The 21,325-nt window shown below is 34.8% G+C and overlaps 2 protein-coding genes across 2 annotated transcripts; both read left to right on the plus strand.

Annotated features, from left to right (window-relative positions):
* The first annotated feature begins 5,205 nt into the window (after nt 1-5,205).
* LOC138403340 (uncharacterized) lies at nt 5,206-6,640 on the plus strand. The gene is made up of 2 exons (XM_069503484.1): nt 5,206-5,864; nt 6,547-6,640. The coding sequence occupies exons 1-2, from the start codon at nt 5,206-5,208 to the stop codon at nt 6,638-6,640; spliced, it is 753 nt and encodes a 250-aa protein (XP_069359585.1).
* A 3,203-nt stretch (nt 6,641-9,843) lies between these two features.
* LOC117989061 (uncharacterized) lies at nt 9,844-21,202 on the plus strand. The gene is made up of 6 exons (XM_034976363.2): nt 9,844-10,357; nt 14,474-14,705; nt 15,883-16,122; nt 16,953-17,276; nt 18,159-18,266; nt 19,793-21,202. The coding sequence occupies exons 1-6, from the start codon at nt 10,241-10,243 to the stop codon at nt 20,320-20,322; spliced, it is 1,551 nt and encodes a 516-aa protein (XP_034832254.2). The 5' UTR covers nt 9,844-10,240; the 3' UTR covers nt 20,323-21,202.
* Nucleotides 21,203-21,325: the final 123 nt, after the last annotated feature.

Here is a 21,325-nt window from a genome sequence, read left to right on the forward strand (position 1 = left end):
CTCACACGCAAGGGTTCATTTATTTTTATTAGGGTTCCGTACCTTAGAAGGTAAAGGAACCCTAGGATCACTTTGTTGTCTGTCTGTCTGTCAAGAAACCTACAAGGTACTTCCCGTTGACCTACAATCATGAAATTTGGCAGGTAGGTAATTCTTATAGCAGACATTCGGGGAAAAATTTGAAAACCGTGGATTTGTGGTAACACCACACAAAAAAAATTAAATTGAGGTCATGAACTAATCATCAGTATTTTCGATTTTCAAAGTAAGATAACTATACTTAAGTGGGGTACCATATGAAAGTGTTTAACCAATATTCTAAAACAGATTTTTATTTATTTTTATGCATAATACTTATGATATAATATAGTGCAAAATGTCGAAAAAATACCTGAATAAGAAACCCTCGCTGCGCGAGTCTGACTCGCACTTGGCCGGTTTTTTTTTTTAATTTCATTCAATTATTTATTTATTTGCGTTCATGTACATTGGTGCCTGGTGGATGCATTCCATATTGTATAAGATTATACATAAGTACATAATTATAGGTAAGTACATGAATTTTTTAATTTTCTTTCAATTTGCATGGTACTTATTTTGAAATTCGCCATCTTGCCTTTTTATTTGTTGACTGGAGGAGTAGTCCAGCCAGAGCACGAGACTGAGAATTTTTGACAGAAAAAAATTAGGATCTATAATGTAGGTATCTCTGGCATCAGAAATAAGTAAATATTCGCTGGCCAGCATGGTAGACTATGGCCAAAACCCTTCTCACTCTGAGAAGAAACCCGTACTCTTTAGTGAGCCGGATGCGGTGGGTTGACCATGATGATGATGATGAAATATTCATTGATCGCTTCGCGTTTTTAAAATGCACTCTAGTGTCTCATAGATATGGTATGTTAGAATTCATTTTGCACGAACACACTTACATGAATTTGACGCATTTGATAGGTTAAAAAAAAAGAAACAGGCAGAATTGAGAACCACCTCCTTTTTGGAAGTCGGTTGAAAAGGATGTTAGACAAGTGTGCTGACCACCACCTCACAGAAATGTTACTGAAAGTTAAAAATACAAACAATAGCCTACAAATAGTAAGTTGATCGCACATGTGGTCGCACCGTACGTGCCGTACACAACGCAATTTTGTTTCATTCAAGTAACGAAACGAAACACTTTTAAAAAAGTAAAATGAACCCAAAATCCAAAAACATGGGTAACACGAATTAACGGCAAACTCCGGACCGAACGGATCTGAAACTATTTGGGCATACATCAACGAAATAAGTGAGTTTTAGCCAGTTTGTACAGTACGCGGCCTTTAGAATGACATTTCAGCTATGTAGAGCGTTGTCTCTGTCATTCATACCCATATGACGTCTTATCAGTCTCAACGACCGAGACAGTGCTCTACAAATCTGCTATCTCCTTCTAAAGATCGATGTTCATCACTTTTGGCCGCGTACTGTACACACATACTTATTACATTTTATAATATAATTCCACGAAAATAATTGGACAATTTTACTTTGAAGTTAATATTTCTATACTCGAAATCTACCAAGATTAATAGGCTAATGAACTAAAAATAAAAATGTATTGCGATTTGTGTGCGATACGTTCTCATGTTCACGTTCTCATGTGCGAACAGCTTTACATGGCAAAAATTTTATTAGTCACAAACATTTGTTTATTATTTAGACACAGTGGAAGAAATGTGTTTGTCTGTTTACATTCATTTGTGTTTGTTTGTCTGTGTGTTATTTCAAGTTATTTGTAAATACTAAAGCTAATCTTAAACATGGTGGATGATTTGTTTTAAATGTTTATACAAGTCCAAGTTTTGGTATTAAATAGTTTAAAAAATGTAACTTTCCGAAATACAGGATAATTATTACCTACTTACGTAAATAATTCTTTTAAATACAAATATTTTTGGAAATAATTACTTAATTTCTTTAGTATTTAATAGAATCCAAATTTAAAAAAAAAACATTCTAATAATCAGTTAAGTAGGTATTAAGTAGTTTTTCTTTTCAAATTTGTATTTGTATAATACTTTGAACAAATTATCCAGCTCATATGTTACATATTTAAATTAGTTATTTAATTAGTTAATATTTTGTTAATTATGTGTTTCTTAGTGCTAAAAAATCAATACCTACTACACTTTTTCTAAAATATTTTAAACTAGATAAGTTATTTTATTACATTCTTGTATATATTACTTATTTCAGAAGGATCAGCGATCCGATTACATTATTATAACAAGAAAACCCTCACCATTATGCGATTAATGGAGGGGTCACAACCATCAGCAAATAAGAGAATTCCGAGAGAAAAACAAATTATTATTTAAGTAAGAATTTCTAACTGAAATGGGAAAATAAAAATATTATCAATTATTTACATACAAAGGTACATATATTTCACTCAAGATTTTAATATGAAAAACACATAAAATAGCTTTAATTTATAAATGACTTTAAAGCAATTAAAATGTCTCCATTTTATGACTAATAAAAAACTTCACTTACAAAACCGTCCTGATTTAAAAATCTTTTTTATTTATTCAGTTTCACTTTAACATGAAATAAAAATGTTCAGTATAAGTTATACTGTACAGAATTGGCAATTAGAACTTTGTGACTATACTAATTGCATTTTTTATGACCACTAAAAAAAATTAAATGCACCAGCACTAAAATGCTTGTTTTTAGAGAGAAATTGTAGTTATACTATAGATATAAGTATATGCTGTATTTAAAAAAAAATGATTTAAAAATGAAATTGTTGTTGTTAAAAAGTTAGGTAGGTACCTTTTATAAATAGGTTCCTACTTGTTACGAAAAAACCATAGAATAAGGAACATAAAAGAAACCTAGAAGTCTTTTCTCGGAAATAAATAGAAAACTAAAAATTACATGTCCATAAAATGTAAATTAGGTACCTCAAAGCTTCAGAATACACTTATTCTTTAAAAAAATATGGTAAAAACAGAGTTCTAATTGAAAATTTTCGTATTGGAAAGACAGCTAATTTTAACTAACAATATTACTGACTATAGTCCAAACAACTCGTAAATTATACACGAGATAAGTAATTATGTAAATTATTATCCGAAGGAAATAGATACGGGATGTTTGATATAATAGCTGCATCCACATAAAATATTATTTTATAGATACCGAAAACGAAAAATTAAAACAAAACTTACGGTCATATTTGAGTTAACGCCTTTCTTCTGTGTTATTAATATCAGAGATTCCAGTTTGCAGTTTCATTTTACACCACTAAATTATCTGCCTTGTCGTTGTAGGAGTATTTTAATTAATTCTTACAAAAATAAAAAATTCGCAGCCTAGCGCTTGTTGTGAATTTAATGTCAAGCACCGACCAGAAATAAAAGAAATTTGACATTCACATTTGACCATAGAGATTTGACACAACTAATTTTACATCTGAGAAGAGGGCAAATCTATGGGGCAAATATTTCTCTATGGGACGTGAATGGGACAAGGACAAACCTAGTCTGAGCACTGAGGGACAACAAACGTTGCGTTCTCGATGTGCAAGAGTGGCAAGAAAACATTAGCTAATGTCAAAACGAAAAAGCCGACTACAGCAGTTGTAGAGCACTGTGGTCGAGACCGACAAAACCTCATATGGGTATGAGTGACAGAGACAACGCTGTACTAAGCTGAAAATGTCATTCTAAAGGCCGATGTACATTATTTTCGACCGCGTAGGTACTATACCTACCTTTTTTATATAGCTACCTTCGAAAAAATTGAGATTGAGACGTGTGCACTGTGCATAGATCCTCAAAAGTATTTTCAGACAATCCACCCAACTGAAACTGAGACGGGCCATCTAATCGGCTGTTAAGAAGCATAGCATTTTTTAATTAGGTAGTGCCTATGTATTATAACACTATATAGATATTCAACACATTTTCTTTCTCAGAAAATAAGTAACGTCCGACGGTCTTGAGATCTTGGAATAAGCGATTTTCTCACATGAAAGCACTCGCCTGTGGTAAAAAACATAGCAATGTGAACTGCACCAAAAATAAAATGTTTTTCCTTTTAATACTAACTACCTACTGTTTACTGCAAAGTATAAAAATATTCCTTTTCTTTTTACACTTATTTTGTTCCGTCATTACTCTGCACAGCCTAACAAAACAAGTTAACAGAATACTTTTTAATTTTCAAAATTTTTTATTGAAATTGGTCGGAAAATTATAATTAATAAGGTAGGTTATTACTTGCACATAATATTCTAACCAATCAGGAATGGAACCCGGGGCTACGTATTTACCAGGCGAATCTAACCCCTCCGTCGGATAGTAAACTTTGTGATAATCCTCTAAATAGGAGGAAAAGCTAAAGTTTTACCTAATTATGTTTGCAATGTGTGTACTGTGTACCTATTTATAAGTAAAGCGAAATTCGGTTATCATTCTCCAATGCCAATACCGAGTCATATATTTTTCTGATGATCGCACATCTAGGAGCTCGCACCGCACACCGTACGCGCAAAAGTATCTACCTTGTAACGGTAGTAACGTCGCATCTTAGGATTCTTGACAACACACATCGCATCTTGGGGTAGTAAATAAAGACCGCATTGAGGTGCGACCAGGTATACATATTAATCTATGGGTGCGACATCGTTCTTGCGATGCGACGACGCGACGTAGTACCGTAATTGTGGTAAGGCCCTTAGAGCGGCTTCATACGAGATACTTTATTTTTTTATATAAGTTCTTATATTATAACTTATTAAAAACTCATTATATTTTGATAAAATTTGAACAATCATTGGCTTGTCTTAGCAGCCCAATGAATCAAAATATAAGTACTAAGTAAATATTACAAACAGGTACGAAAGATTGTCGTGTCTGTGTAGCAGAGACAACTCATAGACAAGTGACCAATTGTCAATGTCGTACGTAGGTGTCACCTGTCATGGGTCAACGTCAATTGATAGACTTTCACTTGTAAGAGTTGGCCAGATCCGTGCACACTAAGCTCATTGTATTAATATTAATTACTAAGATAATCCAAGTGTAAATATTAAAATAAAGCCAGATAATTTAAAGAAACATTATTTTATTTAACACAACGTTACATGGCGCAGCCGTTTTCGAACAAAACATCAGATTAAAACGGATTGTAAGTTTGGACTGAACAAAGACAATGGCTGACGGGGCAACGACTACGATGCAAGGCGACATGTGTGGTGTCGAATTTAAGATGCCGCGAGGAATAGATCTGGAAGATTTGGATACGTGCTGGCAGCAGTGGCAAAAATTCAAGGATTCGTTTAAGATATTTATGCTGGCGGCGGGTTTTGAGAAGTTGTCTGAACCAAGAAAAGCAGCATTATTATTAAATTGCATTGGATCTTCAGCCCTGGAACTATACCTCAACGTATTAAAAAAAGAAGATAAACCGAAATTAGAGGAAGTTATCAAGTTATTCGACGAATATTTCAAGCCGAAAAGTAATGAAGTAATGGCAAGTTACAATTTTAATAGAAGAGTACAACAAGACGGAGAAAATTTTGACACATTTTACTCAGACTTAAGAAAACTGGCAGACAGCTGTAACTTTGGTCAACAAAAGGACAGGATGTTACGGGACAGACTCGTCATCGGCGTGAAACAGACACGAGTGCAACAAAAATTATTAGAAATTAAGGACCTCACACTGGACAAGGCACTGGACATATGTCGATCAGCGGAGCTGTCCAGTCAGCAACTTATGGTGCTACACAGCTCGGAGGTGAATGCGGTGGCAGCAGCAAGCACAACCCGGCAGCTGACTACCCCGGCGAGCAACAATAGCAAAGCTAAGTATAGTAGGCCCCATAATAATATTAATAATAAGAAAAATTGTCAAAATAATTATAAAAATAACTTGAATAAAAACAATTATCAGTGTAAAAAGTGTAATAAGGTACATGGTCCTAGGCAGTGTCCAGCCTTTGGAAAAACTTGTTTAAAATGTGGAAAATTAAATCATTTTAGTGTAGGATGTATGTCTAAGAATCAAAAGCTGGATAATATTAATAACATTCATGATTTATGACTAGTATACTCAATAGATTTTACTAAAAATGAATGGAATACATTGTTGCAAGTTGAAAATAAGAGGGTCTGTTTTAAGTGTGACACGGGGGCCCAAATAAATGTTTTGAGTTTGCGGGACCTTAAAAAAATTGTCGATGATGAGACAAAAATAAAAATGTCTGAGACAAAAACCATAATAGAAGTCTTTGGTGGAGGAAAATTATTTCCTATAGGAAAGGTCACATTAAAAGTATATTCTAATAATAATATTAATAACAATGAGTGGTTCAACACTGAGTTTTTAATTATTAATGAACCGGTTAGACCGATCCTAGGGCTAAGCTCTTTGGTAAAGCTTAGGCTCTTAAATACTAATAATAATATTAATACATTTACAAGTTGCACTAATACTAATATGAAAATGAGTAAAGACTCAATTGTTAATATGAATAACGAACTGTTTCAGGGAGTCGGGGAGTTTAAGAGCTCACTGCAGCTACGCATTCAACCTGGCGTGGAGCCTGTGGTGCGACCCCCACGGCGAGTGCCTAACGCACTGAAGGATCGCCTTGCGGACAAGTTGGAAGCTCTGGTGAAGCACAAAGTCATCGCGAAGGTCGATCACCCTAAAAGTTTTGTAAGCAACTTGGTTATTATAGAAAAGAAAGATGGTTCGCTTAGAATTTGTTTAGATCCTAAAGATCTTAATAAAGTATTAATAAGAGAACATCATTTGATTCCCACCATTGATGAAATTATAACTAAACTTTGTAATAAAAAGTATTTTTCAGTGCTAGATTTATCCGATGGTTTTTATAATATTAAACTTTCAGAAGATTCGAATGATTTATGTACATTTAATAGTCCATTTGGTTGTTATAAGTTCCTAAGAATGCCATTTGGTTTATCAGTAGCACCGGAAATTTTCCAAAAATATAGTGAAACAGCCTTTGGAGATATTCCAGGCGTGATAGTGTACTGTGATGATTTGTTAATATGTGGTGAAACTGAACAAGAGCATGATGCAATATTAAAAAAGGTTTTTGAACGGGCTAGAGAACATAATGTTCGCTTTAATAAGAATAAATTTCAATATAAATTAAAAGAGGTGAAGTATTTTGGCCATATTTTTTCTGAGAAAGGTATGCAAATAGACCCAGAGCGGGTAAGTGCAATTATTAATATGAAAAGTCCCAATAATAAAAAAGAGTTACAGATTTTCCTTGGCATGGTCAATTATTTAAGAAAATTTATACCTAACTTGGCTGATATTGCATCAACGCTTCAGTTATTATTAAAGAAAGATGTTGAGTGGTTATGGACGGAAGTTCATGAAAATGTTTATAATAATATTAAAATTAAATTAAGCCAAGCACCCATTTTACAGAATTTTAACAGTAAATTGCCTATAACGATTCAGTGTGACGCATCAAAGAGTGGTCTCGGATGCTGTTTACTTCAAAATGGTAAACCAGTTTGCTTTGCTTCAAGAAGTTTAACACCTGCAGAATGTAATTTTTCCCAAATTGAAAAAGAATTGTTAAGTATAGTATGGGCAACTAAGAAATTTCATTATTATATCTATGGTCATAAGATTACCGTAGTTAATGATCATAAACCTTTAGAAAGTTTATTAAAAAAGCATTTACATGAGGTACCGTCTCCTAGACTACAGAGATTAAAGTTAAAGTTATTAAAATATAATTTTGAATTTAAATATTTACAAGGTAAACAAATGTACATAGCAGATTTGTTATCAAGGTCGTATCAGGAGTGTAATGATACAGATGATTCTTATATGTATGAAGTCATACACTGTATAGGGTTAGCACAGAAATTAGAATGCACAGATGAACAAAAATTAGTATTAATCTCAGAAAGTTCTAAAGATGAAGAGTTATTAAAAATAATTGAATTTATACAGAATGGTTGGCCGGACAAAATTTCTCATATTCCAGATGTAATAAGAAGTTATCATAAATTAAGAGCTGAACTTAGTGTGGACGATAATTTAGTCTTCTATAATGATAGGTTAATAGTACCGAAGAGTTTAAGATTGAATGTCATTAAAACTTTACATGAAGGGCATGTAGGTATGTCAAAAATGAAGCAGACAGCTAGAAGGTTGTATTACTGGCCTTATATGGACTCTCACATTGAAGAGTATGTTAAGAAATGCTTTCCTTGCCAAACGCATCATAATAGTAATGTTAAAGAGCCATTATTATCACATCAAGTTCCCAACCTTCCATTTTTAAAATTAGGTATAGATATCATGGACTTTAGAAGGAAAAGTTATTTAGTAGTATATGACTATTATTCTAAATGGTTAGAGATAAAATACATATCCAGTAAAACTGCTACAAGTGTAATTAATACATTAAAAGATATTTTTAGTACTCATGGAATACCTGCAGAAATAATATCTGACCATGTTCCATTTGATTCGAGGGAATGTAAAGAGTTTGCACATAATTGGGGATTTAAATTTACTTATACTAGTCCAAGATATGCCCAAGCGAATGGTATGGCTGAACGAGGGGTACAAATTGCGAAGAAAATGCTAACAAAATGCCACGAAGATAGAACTGATGTAAGGCTAGCATTATTACAATATCGGGCTTCTCCCGTTTCTGGTACAAATTTTTCCCCCAGTCAGCTACTAATGAATAGAAATTTAAAAACTAAGTTGATTGTTAGCTCACAATACCTAACACCTAAGTTAAATCAGAATGTAACTCAACAGTTTAATGATGTACAAACTAGAAATATAAAAAATTATAATAAGACAAGTCGATTTAAAAGTAAGTTTACTGTAGGGCAAAAAGTTTGGTTCAAAAAAGAGCCAAGTAAGAATATTTGGTCAGAAGGCGAAATTGTTAGATATAATGGATATAGAGCATATGTAATAATAGACAAAAATAATGTACAATATAGTAGAACCTCGTTTCATATTCGACCGGCGGCGTAGACTTTGTGTTTCAATCAGACAGGCTGTCCATCGCTGGTTGAATGGGTAGTTTAAGAGTCAATAATTGTAGTAAATTTAAGAAGTGTGGCACAATAATATTATAAAATTAATTAAGTAATAATTTATGTAAATTGTAAAATTAAAAGGGGATGATATAGTTATGTAAAATTAAAAGGGGATGATATATGTAAGTAATTTTTCAAAATTGTAACTGGATGATTATGTAGATATTTTCTTTTTTAAATAAAAGGGGATGATGTAGCAGAGACAACTCATAGACAAGTGACCAATTGTCAATGTCGTACGTAGGTGTCACCTGTCATGGGTCAACGTCAATTGATAGACTTTCACTTGTAAGAGTTGGCCAGATCCGTGCACACTAAGCTCATTGTATTAATATTAATTACTAAGATAATCCAAGTGTAAATATTAAAATAAAGCCAGATAATTTAAAGAAACATTATTTTATTTAACACAACGTTACAGTCTGTCTCTCACCTTTTCACGGTCAATTTCTTTAACTGATTTTGACGAAATTTGCATCCCGGAGACGGATATAGACCAATTTTTTTCCGGGATATCGAAATATTCCAACGCGATTTTTAAAAACGTTAACCCGCGTGGTTAAAGTTGTGGGCATCATAAATAAGTGCGTCAAAAATAACAAAATGCGTTTCGTTCGGTGTATGCGGCAGTGGTGCGGCGCCTCTATGTGTGTGAACATACCTACAGACATACTATGGCGGGACCTAAGTATCGGCTGATATTTTTAGTAGCACAGCATTCTGTTTGAGAGAATTGGAGAGACTGTGTTGACGCCTCGTCAATGATAATATTAAATTCAGTATGAGGATTGAGGACCTACTTTGTAGTAGTATCCTACCCAATAGGATTCCGATATGACTCATAAAAAATGATTCTTTAGATTTTCCTTATGATTCCGTGACTGTCAGTATCTTTTACGCTCTTGACCGTGCATTGTGCAACATCCTAGGCGCCTTTTACGATCTACTTTGCGCTTTTTTAATTTAATTAGTGTTTTTTTTTAAATCGCGTTATCTTTAAATTACCGTTGTAATGTGAAATGAAACAAAAACTTTGATTTTTTTTAAACAAAGCTGTAGGTACCTATAGGCAGTATTTTTTATATTAATTTAGTGAAAAAGTGATCTCTAATAAATAATCTAAAATGGAAGAAAGTCTGATTGTGTTTTTTATTGTTTTTATTATTTTGCAACAAACTCTTGGTGAACACTTTCAACTTTGCAGCAACATGACAATAGTACCACGGAATTGCTTCTCACAGGTTGGTTTATTTATTCATTCATAAACATACAGGGTGTTATCAGAACGCTAGCTAAAACTTAGCGTTAACTACCTAAACACAATCCATTGCCAATAACCATTTGCCTCATATTTTTTTTGGTTTTTCAACCCCGCAATGTATAGCATGCAAAACTCGGGTCAAAGCCCCACCTACGCGTGGCATTGACTCCGAATGGCTATTCGGCTACTTAAGCAACGTTCGTTGACCTCTAGCGTCAGTCAGATGTTTTATTTGCAATATATCATGATTTTCTACAAAATACAGGATTTTTGGGATCTTTTTTTGTTTTTTTTTTGTTTTTTGGTGTTATTATATCATTAACCATCAGTAGTATCACCTGTCTTCGTTTTTGCTAGCGTTCTGGTTACAGCCTGTATTTAGTCGACTTGGTATTCTCAACAAGGTCAAGCAGTAGGTACTTCACTCGCACCAACTGGTAACCTTATATCAGGCCCAGGTCCGCTCGTGCATGGAGTACTGCAGTCATCTCTGCGATGGCTCTGCTAAGTACCAACTAGCCGCTTTAGACGCCGTTGATCGTCGAGCCAGGAGACTTATAGGCGAAGGTTCACCACTTTTGGGCAAGCTTCAGAGTCTTGATCACCGCCGAAAAGTTGCCGGCCTATCGGTGTTTTACAGGATATATTTCGGAGAGTGTGCTCAGGAGCTGTTCGATCTTGTTCCTCCCTCACCTTTCTACCACCGTACCGCAAGACACCGGGCGAGTTTCCATCCCTATGACGTCAACATTCAATCTTCGCGTACGAAACGTTTTGCGTCATCATTCCTTATACGCATGGCTAGGGTCTGGAATACTCTTCGTAGATCAGCTCCTGCCAATTATAATCCGGGTATCTTTAAAACAAGAGTGAAATAGGCACCTTCTAGGCAAACGCGTCCCATCTTAGGCCACATCATCACTTCCCATCAGGTGTGATCGTGGTCAGGCGTGCGCCTATAATGAATAATAATAAAAAAAACTTATCCCGGTTTCGCACGGGTTACACTTTTCCGCCCTCCATGTTGTAAAATGGTAAAAATCGCATTGTGAAATCCACAAGATTACAAGTTGTAAGTTGCGGATAAAATCAGAAAAATTCGAGAGTCAGATTTTAAATCGTCCTACCTCGATCGAGAGTAATTTGTAGGTACCTATAGTATTTGTGGTCTTGGAGGGCTCTAGCTAGGGTAGAGGTAGAGGTGAAAGATGAATTTGCGTGGTTCGCAATATAACGGACCGTGGGAAGATCCCTTTACAAAATTGCAAAATGTCTCGTCGGAAGAAGGAAATCGAGGCAGTTGTTACTACAGTTTAATTATGATTCCACGAATTTAACAAATTTCCTTATTAATTATTTAACGGTTGCAATTTTAAGTATGCTTATGAGTTTTGACGAAATCATTTAACATTTTTGTTATTTCAAAAATACAAAACAAGGGATTACTTACCTATTTAATAAAATAGCTTGCATCCCGGAGACGAATAGGTAGGCAGTTAGGCAGTTCCGTACCTCAAAAGGAAAATAGAACCCTTATAGGATCATTTTGTTGTCTGTCCGTCTGTCCGCCTGTCCGTCTGTCGATCTGTCCGTCTGTCCGTCGTGTCTGTTAAGAAAACCTATAGGGTACTTCACGTTGATCTAGAATCTTTGGTAGGTAGGTAGGTCTTATAGCATAAGTAAAGCATGTAACTTAATTTAACTACAATTTTGGTACATGAAAAATAAAAATAAATAAATAAAGGAATAAATCCGAAAATCGTGAACTTGTGGTTACATCACAGAAAAAAAAATTTAAATGTGCTAATAAACGAACAAATATTAGTATTTTCAATTTTCAAAATTAGATAACTAATTACCAAGTGGCATAATATCATTATGGAAAGGTTTTATACTTGTACACATTCTAAAACAGATTTTTATTTATTTTTATGCATAATAGTTTATGATTTATCGTGCAAAATGTCGAAAAAATACGACTGTAATACGAAACCCTCGGTTCGCGAGTCTGACTCGCACTTGGCTGGTTTTTGTGTACATGTCCTTCGCATCATTTATCAATGACGCATGAAAAAATGTTAGCCGCCAATAAACCAGACACCAAAGTCAGACAGACACACCTGCATTTGAGTTTAATAGTCCCGTCAAACGAAAGTGAATCTTATTGTAGTGAATACTATGCTTAATATTTACTAAATAGATACCTACATTAGTCATTACTGTACGTCATCGACCTTTAGAAAGCAATAGTAGATTTGTAGAGCATTGTCTCTGTCGTTGAGACCGACAAAACGTCACATAGGTATAAAAGACAGAGACAACGCTCTGTAAAGCCGAAATGTCATCCTAAAGGTAAAGGCCGATGTACATTACTTTCTGCCCCGTACTGTACCTACCTATTGATAAACTTTGACTTTTAGCAGCTTTTTATCTTTGCACACTTGGGAGTAGATAAGTGCAGCTGGCAAATTATAAATAACTGAGTTTATCATCATTTTTAATCGGTTTTACCCGCGTAAAAATTCTGTCGTAAGACTCCTAGCTACTATTTGTTTTTATTTAAAGTTTCCTTGTTTTTATTTACTTGGCGTAGAAAGATTAGGCACGATCTCGATCGGCACGATAGAAATCCATGACGCACAAAATCTCTGTCTATAACGCACTGTTAATAACATGATCGATGACGCAAGTTTAGGAAGAGTCATCTCATGAGGCAGATTTTTACGACTCTCCAAAAATAAGAGTGCAATTTTTGTTTTCAGTATTCAAGTTTTACAAAATTGCCCAACGCCATAATATTTAATTACTAGCTTATGCTCGCGACTTCGTCCGCGTGGACTACACTTTCAAACCCTATTTAGGTGTTGAATTTTCAAAATCCTTTCTTAGCGGATGCCTACGTAGCTATAGCTTCTTCATCTTCATCATTCTGGGCTGGTTTCCGCACTTAAACGTTTCCGTCTGTTGTGCGTGCATCGCCCCTCCCCGCCGAAGTCTTCACTCCAGCCATCCAAGCTCGCTCCAGAAGCCGAGTAGACCGCCCAGGTTGCCGAGGGCTTCTTGGAGTGAGGTCGGGGAACCTAGATGGCGTTCGCGTTGATCTGCTACGCCCGTGCACTCCAGGAGCACGTGCGTCGGTGTTTCATCGACCTCCATGCAGACCCTGCACAGAGGACTGTTGGTGATACCTATAACGAAAAGGTGTTTGTTTAGTGGGCTATGCCCTGTTATGAGTCCCACCACCTTCCACCATAACTCCGGAAACTTTCGAAGAGCAACCGCCGAGTTTGTTGTATTGAATTATTATATACCTACTTACATGGTTTGTTGGTGGATTTTTTCGATATGACGGATATTCCATAAAATTTAGTTGAATTACTTAAGAGTGCTCTCCAAGTCGAGCCTGCGAGCATATCAATATTTACGGGTGGGACATACTCAAGAGCGAGATACGTGATGTGTCAAACACTGCGAATCAGCATTTAGAATTAAGTACTTAATTTTTTACAAATTACTTACCTATTTTAACATTTTTTTTACAAACTAAAGACATTTTAAATTATTATTAAGTAAAGTTTGATTTAAGGTCAATATTTTTGCAGTTTTGTAGTTTTTGCATGGTTGGTTTTTGCAAAATAGAGATGTTTCAAAGGCCATAACTTTCAAAATAAATATAATTTTAGTACCTAAGTATATGTAGGTACATATATTATTGTTTTAACCATAGATAATGAAGGTATAAATCGCTAAATCCATTAAACACTAAATTATATCTTTAGTGTTTAATTGATATCTGGCGTAGTTATAGACCTAGATCAACAAATCCATGCTCCATACTAATATAAGTGCGAAGGTGTGTCTGTCTGTCCGTCTATCGTCTGTCTGCTAGCTTTTCACGACCCATACGTTTAACGATTTCAATGAAATTTGGTACAGAGATAGCTTGCAACCCGGGGAAGGACATAGGCTACTTTTGATCCCGGAAAATTAAAGAGTTCCCGCGGGATTTCAAAAATTAATCAGAGAGAAGAATTAAGAATAACAAGCGTAACCTTTAAGTAAGTAAGTAAGTAAAATTTTCAATTCTTGATTTCAGATATTGGGATTTCATAGTTCCGATAAAACTGCAACGTGTGACGTGGAAAATAATCTGGATGATAGCCCTGACTGTATGAACAGCTATAGTTCTACTCCTGTGGTATCTGGCTCTCGTCTAGGCCAAATAAGCATAGAGCCCTTTATCCTACGTTTACAGTGTGACAGACCTGACAGTTATACGATCAACCATGCTGTACCAAATATTGTATTCAGAGAAATAAAATGGAAAAGTAAGTAAGACGTATTATATACCGTATAATACAGGGTGTAACCAGAACGCTATCTATCGCAATGTATAGCGTGCAAAACTCGGGTCAGTGCCCCGCCTACGACGTGGCATTGACTCCGAGTGGCCTAGTTATGCAACGTCAGTCAGATGTTTTATTTGCAATATATCGTGAACTTTTAAAAAATATAGGATATTTTAAAAATTATTTCGCGTTTTTTTCTGCGGTATCATATTAGTAATCATCAGTACTATCACCTATCTTAGTTTTTGCTAGCGTTCTGGTTACACCCTGTATATAAGGTATAAACTCACTGAATAACAAATTAAATAATAAACTAATTGAAGACGACAATCATATTTGTTTCTCCTTAAGTACGATTATAGAGTATATATTAGTCTATTTTATTAGTATATTGGTATAATACATATTATTTAATACATGTATTCGTGGTTTATGTATTAGTATGTATCAGTTATTTGAATGTATGTTTATTAGTATATTACACACCACCTGCAGTCTAATTTTCCTTATAACTTTCCAATCTTTAAGGTTGCCTGGTAGAGATCGCTAATTAGCGATAAGGCCGCCTTTTGTATCTTCCTTCTGTCTGTGTTTTTTATTCTTTAATGTAATCCATCTTGTGGTTGTGCAAATAAAGTGTATTTATTATTATTATTATTAAATAATTATCCTATTATAATATACGATCAAGTTTTTTATAATGGGGTACCTGACCGCAATTCAATACCTATTGTGTTTGTGTGCATTGCATACGATTAAGTATTTCATGGAATAGATCGCTCGCTGATGTGAAACGGAAACAGGATAATTTTTGTGATATTACGAGTACCTGCTTACAACTTACAAGTATATTACCCAATTTAACGTAAATTAATACAATATTACTTGATATGGTTTTTGAAAGCTTCTTGGCACATTGGGCGATTTCGGAATAGAATGATTAGAAGATAGAATGACATTTCATCTTTGTAGAGCGTTGTCTCTGTCACTCATACCCATATGACGCTTTGTCGGTCTAAACGACCGAGATAACGTGCTCTACAAATCTGCTGTCTCCTTCTAAAGATCGATCTCTGTGCCTTTTGACAGTTCACACTCTTGTTTTTATAAAGCACCTAGTATGAACAAAACGTATGGATTGATTTTTATTTTTCAGGATTGAAGTTCAGAATTGAAAAACTTGGGAGTAGACCTGCTAATCGGCTTTGCAGTAATTTATTCATATCAGATAATATGAAGCTTGACGATCGAACAGTGTTGCATTATGATTGCTACAAGTCCCTAACAGACGGTAGTTACAACGGAATGACACATGTATTGGATTTGGAGGCTACTGATGGTACTGTTGTTGATAGGAGAAAGTTCCTGTTTTACATACCATCGGCCCGTATGCTGAGTAAGTAATACAGTGCCATTTGGTAATTAAAAAAAGACATCGTTATAATGACTGAGCTGAAACACGTTACAGTACTACCAATTTTACAAATAACATCAGTAAAATTCATCTGCGCAGACAAGCGCAATCTAACGCCGACTAAAATCAAATGTACACCAATGAAATACAGACCTTATTGCTTGACTGTTAGATTTTATACACATGATCAACAGAGACTCGTGCTGTCTCGCTCATAATTCGCGCTTACAACACATGGCGCATAGGCAACGACCAATAGTAGACTGACGCACGCTATGATTGGCTGAGGTATTTTCGCGTTATTCAAAAATAAGATTTCTACGCAGGTACATTGGCGTAACTTATAAAATTGGTATTTGTGTAGCGCTACTCTATTCTTTATAGTTTACTAGATAATGCCCGCGACTTCGTCCGCATTGATTTAGGTTTTTAAAATCCCGTGGGAACTCTTTAATTTTCCGGGATAAAAAGTAGCTTATGTCCTTCGTAGGGATGTAAGCTAACTCTGTACCAAATTTCATCAAAATCGGCTGAACTGTTGGGTCGTGAGAAGCTAGCAGACAGACAGACAGACACACTTTCGCATATAATATTTGTATGGATTGTACGCGGTATTGGGCCCTCAATGAACTTGAAATAGAGCTTATTCCTGATGCAACTAAACAATTTATTCGAATAGAGAAAAATATAGAAAAACATAGAAAAGTAAACTTTTCCTTATTAAAATACCGAAAATTTAATTTTTTACTAAACAAAATCCTAAAGAGTTTATTTAATCGAGGCTTTTATCATAAAACCTTTTCTAATTACAGGCCCAAACTCAGACGAGACGCATTGGAAACCATTTGTTTACGTAGAAAACCTTGTGACCACGATGCAACTGCGAATAGTGCCACCTCCAGCACTATTGAATTTCACATACCAAGTACAAGTAAAAAAGACTTGTGTGGACTGTACGGACGAATTGGTTGAAAATATTACTGTGAAAAGCTATAATAGTGACGGTGAAGAAGTGAGCTACGATTACACACCATCTACTCTTGGTTCATACTACTTTGTAGTGACTACACTTCACGATCAATGTACGAGTGGAGAAGTTGAGTGCCAGTCCGTAAAAAGTCCTGCAGTTCCTCTTGGTGAGAATGGAGAATATTCTTTTTCCTACATACCTAGTTACTTAAATAGCCAAAAAAGATTTTTATAAATTCCATAGGAATCTATCCTAGTTACTTAATATTATAAATGCGAAAGTGTGTCTGTCTGTTTTTCTGGCTGACTATTTATTATATTCTCTCTGTATGTAAGTCTGTCTATTTGTTACCTTTTTACGGTGCATCTATTTAAGTGACATTAAGAATATCTATTTAAGTGGCATTTCGAATTTTGTGTCGAAAACGCAAAGAGGTATTCATTCTCAAATGAGTATACTATACATTCCATACTACTTTCGTTTGCACACTGCGGCATACTTAGTTACTACTATGTTAAAAACCTATACTGCGTGCGAGGTACTGAACAAGTGAAATGGTTGAGCACTAAAACGCCAATGGAAAAGCGGCAGAGCGGCGGCCGTGAGGCGAGTGAGGCTAGAGGTAGTCCAATCGGGGGTAATAACAAAAAAAAAACTCTAAACTAGTTACAGTGCTGTAGTGGTGAAACCTATGCGGTACTACATTGTGTTAAATAATATCTTGACGTTACTAATTCGAGGACGTAGCACGAGTATAATTTTAAAATAAAACTTGGTCTTATGCTTTGTCTGTTATACAATAAAACTAGCATTATTGTATCATGTATTGTACTTACTTATTAAAGCTATTATTGGTTTACATTCGCACGCAGAATTGGTAGAGTATGTTGGAACTGATTCATAATTAAATTTTTTGTAGGTCTATACGATATATATATATATATATATATATATATATATATATATATATATATATATATATATATATCGTATACGATCGTATACGATCAAGCTATTACCTACCTACTTACTTATTTTTAATTTTCAGCTGTGAAGCCCAATATGCTGACCACCTACATCATCGTTACTGGGTCATTGATTGCTGTTTCTTTGTTGGTGTACCTTATCTACCGCCGATACTGCAGAGGTGCATCAGGTAATAGTTTTATATAATAAAGCCTTTTTTTAAAGTCGGTTAAAAAGTAGCCTATATATTATGTTATCCTGCTTAATCCTCTACTTGTCTGTGAAAGTCCCGTCAAAGTAGCTTCTGCCGTTCCGAAGATTAGCCTGTTCAAACAGACAGACAGCCAAAAATTTTAAAAACATATAATTCCGTTATAGTAGGTACAGTTCAAATAACCACATGAGCTTAATATGAGGTAGTTATTTCGAAATTACAGACAGACACTACAATTTAATTTATATGTATAGATAAGATGTACATCTTATCTATACATATAAATTAAATTTGTACATATATTGCACATATATAATAATGTACATTTATTTAAGAGTGCTCTTCATGGTCGCTCCATGTCGAGCGTGAGAGCATGCTATTGCAATCGACATTTATGAGCGGGACATACCTTCTCAAGATTATGCGTGATGTCATGATATTGTGTGAAAAACGCGAATCAACGTTTGGTGCTATTTTTTAGTTAGTTAGTTAGTTTTTTTGCAAATTACTTAATTAACATTTTTTACAAACTAAAAAGACTTGTTAAGTAAAGTTTGCCTTAAAAGTTAAAACCAATAGTTTTGTAGATTTATAGTTATTAAAATGATTGCAATGGACAAAGTTGCCTCAAAGAAAGATTTCAATGGTCAACGGTCATGACTTTTAAAATAAATATAATTTTACTACCTATGTTTGTTGCTTTAGGCCATAGATAATGGAGAGTTAAATCAATATCTTGCTCAATTATAGATCTAGAACAACGTGAGAACAACAAATAATAGAATAATAGACGTAATACTTTTGTATAAACAAGCGTGGAAGTGTAACCTTAGAATGGACGTGAGTTAACCCCTTATTGACCCAACAAGGCGACGCACGGTTAGGGCTTGAAAATCGGACTATTTTTCAGCTCCGGAGTCGAGTCTTTACTTTTGATGCTGAGCGTTCCGAGTCCGGAGTTCCGGAGTTTCAAAGCCTCATTAAAAAAATTGAATAATGAAATTGATTTGGATATTTCTTGCACATAAGTAAATATTCAAGTCTGTTGAGCATAAAATAAAACAAATCAGTTAGAAACATTAAAAGGAAACTTTATTTTACGACCTGGTAAAAATACCTACTTAGTAAGATTTTTATTTTACCTTTTTTGTTATGTTTTCTATCGATAAAATTAAATAAGTTTTACCTTACTTCATAATTCATATGTACAATTTATGAAGATTCGTTTGTAGGAAGGGCGAATATGCCATTTTTCTATAGAATTCGAATATAACTATTCGCCCTTTCTACAAACCAGCGACGATATGTAAACACTGAAAAATCTCGTCGGTTTCTAAAAATATGAAAATCGAAACTCCGGTTATGTTCACGATAACTCCGGTTTCACAAACGAATCTGTAATCTTTCCAAGCTCCGAAGTTACACCAAAACCAGAATTCCGGAGTTCAAGAAACACAAAACCATATTTTTTTTGTGTTTATAAAAATTTGTATTCTTTTCAGAAATGCCAAAACCAACCAAAGTACTGGTTATCTACCCTCCAGCCAACAGTGTCCACTCCGAGTGTGTTGCGTCATTCGTGGCCTACCTCCGCTCAGAATATGGCTTCGACATCTCGTATGACGGAGACATACCCGCTACAACTCACTGCGACCCATATTTCTGGGCTGAAGACGTCATCAAACAAGCAACCCACATCATGTACATAGTGGGACCAAAGGACAACGAAAATTACCCCCATAGTGTCCTTCAGAACGTAGACAAACTACTCCTATCATTTCTCAAAGCAATCAGAGCTATACAGTCTAAAGAAGTTGTAAACGTGTTTTTCGAACATTCAAACGGCCCAGTACCAAATGAAACAAGGAACGATAGAGTTTTTTATTTATTGAGGGACTGGCAAAAACTCATCGCTTATTTGTCCAGGGATTTGCTGCCGAAGAAGCAAATTATGAGAACGGATAAAGGGAAATGTTTAATAGAAAATCTCACGCGCATGAAAAAGTCGTTGAACGAACCTTACGTTGTATGATGCGAAATTCATTAGATATTTTATTGAGAAAAAAGCCGAGAAGTTTTCAGGGACAACCGACAGAAGCGAAGGACTGGTAAATTCAATGTACCTACTCAGTCGAAGGTTTTTACAAGGTTCTTACGTATTACGTATATCAGCCAATGAGGTGCGTGCCATGAGCAACTGAACCGAATCGCGGTGGGATGAAACCACAGGATGAAATCCTAAGCGGTCATTCGTTCGTTTCACTTTTTGATGTTCCTTTCAATAGAAGGAAGTAAAGTTTTAAGGAGGTACATATTATTAAAGGTTAGTTTATGAAACAAACTTACCTATAGGTACCTACTTATGTAGTTATTTGCTTGTCCACCTACACATTCCGTTCATTCTCCACATTGCACAGCAATTTTTTTCCAGTTATATTATAATAGTATAGTAGGTATATATATTACCTATTTTATAGGACACGTTACGCAATAATATTTTTTAAATGACCGACTTGGAAAATATTAAGTAACTATGTTTAAATAGAATCAAGAATGGCGGAACGGAAATGTCTGAACTGAAAAAGATGTTTTCTCATGTTGTAAATATTTTTAAATTTTTGTTCGATTAACATACCTATTATTTATAATACTTGTCTTTAATCTCAGTTTAGTCGTATGTGGTAGAGATTGGCCAAAAATTAATTTAATTAGTGTTTAAAAACCTATACTTATACATTTTTAAACGTCTATTACTTGGATGCGTGCTTGGATGTTAACTTTACCAAGCAATGGCTAGAAAAAATCATTTTACTGAATGTGATGAATTTTTGCAAGACAAATGGAAACTTTTTTACAAATTAAATACTTAACTACCTAATGCATTTTTGAAAATAAAATGATAAGAAAATATGTGAAAATGGGTACTTTTATTTTTGCTGGATGCGTGTAATAAGGCGTGTAACCAGAATCCTGATGCATGTATCCAGATTCCAGCACCCTGTCCTTGGTGGGAACGGCGGGATTCGGGATTTCGG

Source organism: Maniola hyperantus, chromosome 15 (assembly GCF_902806685.2).
Source record: "Maniola hyperantus chromosome 15, iAphHyp1.2, whole genome shotgun sequence".
Taxonomy (NCBI): domain Eukaryota; kingdom Metazoa; phylum Arthropoda; class Insecta; order Lepidoptera; family Nymphalidae; genus Maniola; species Maniola hyperantus.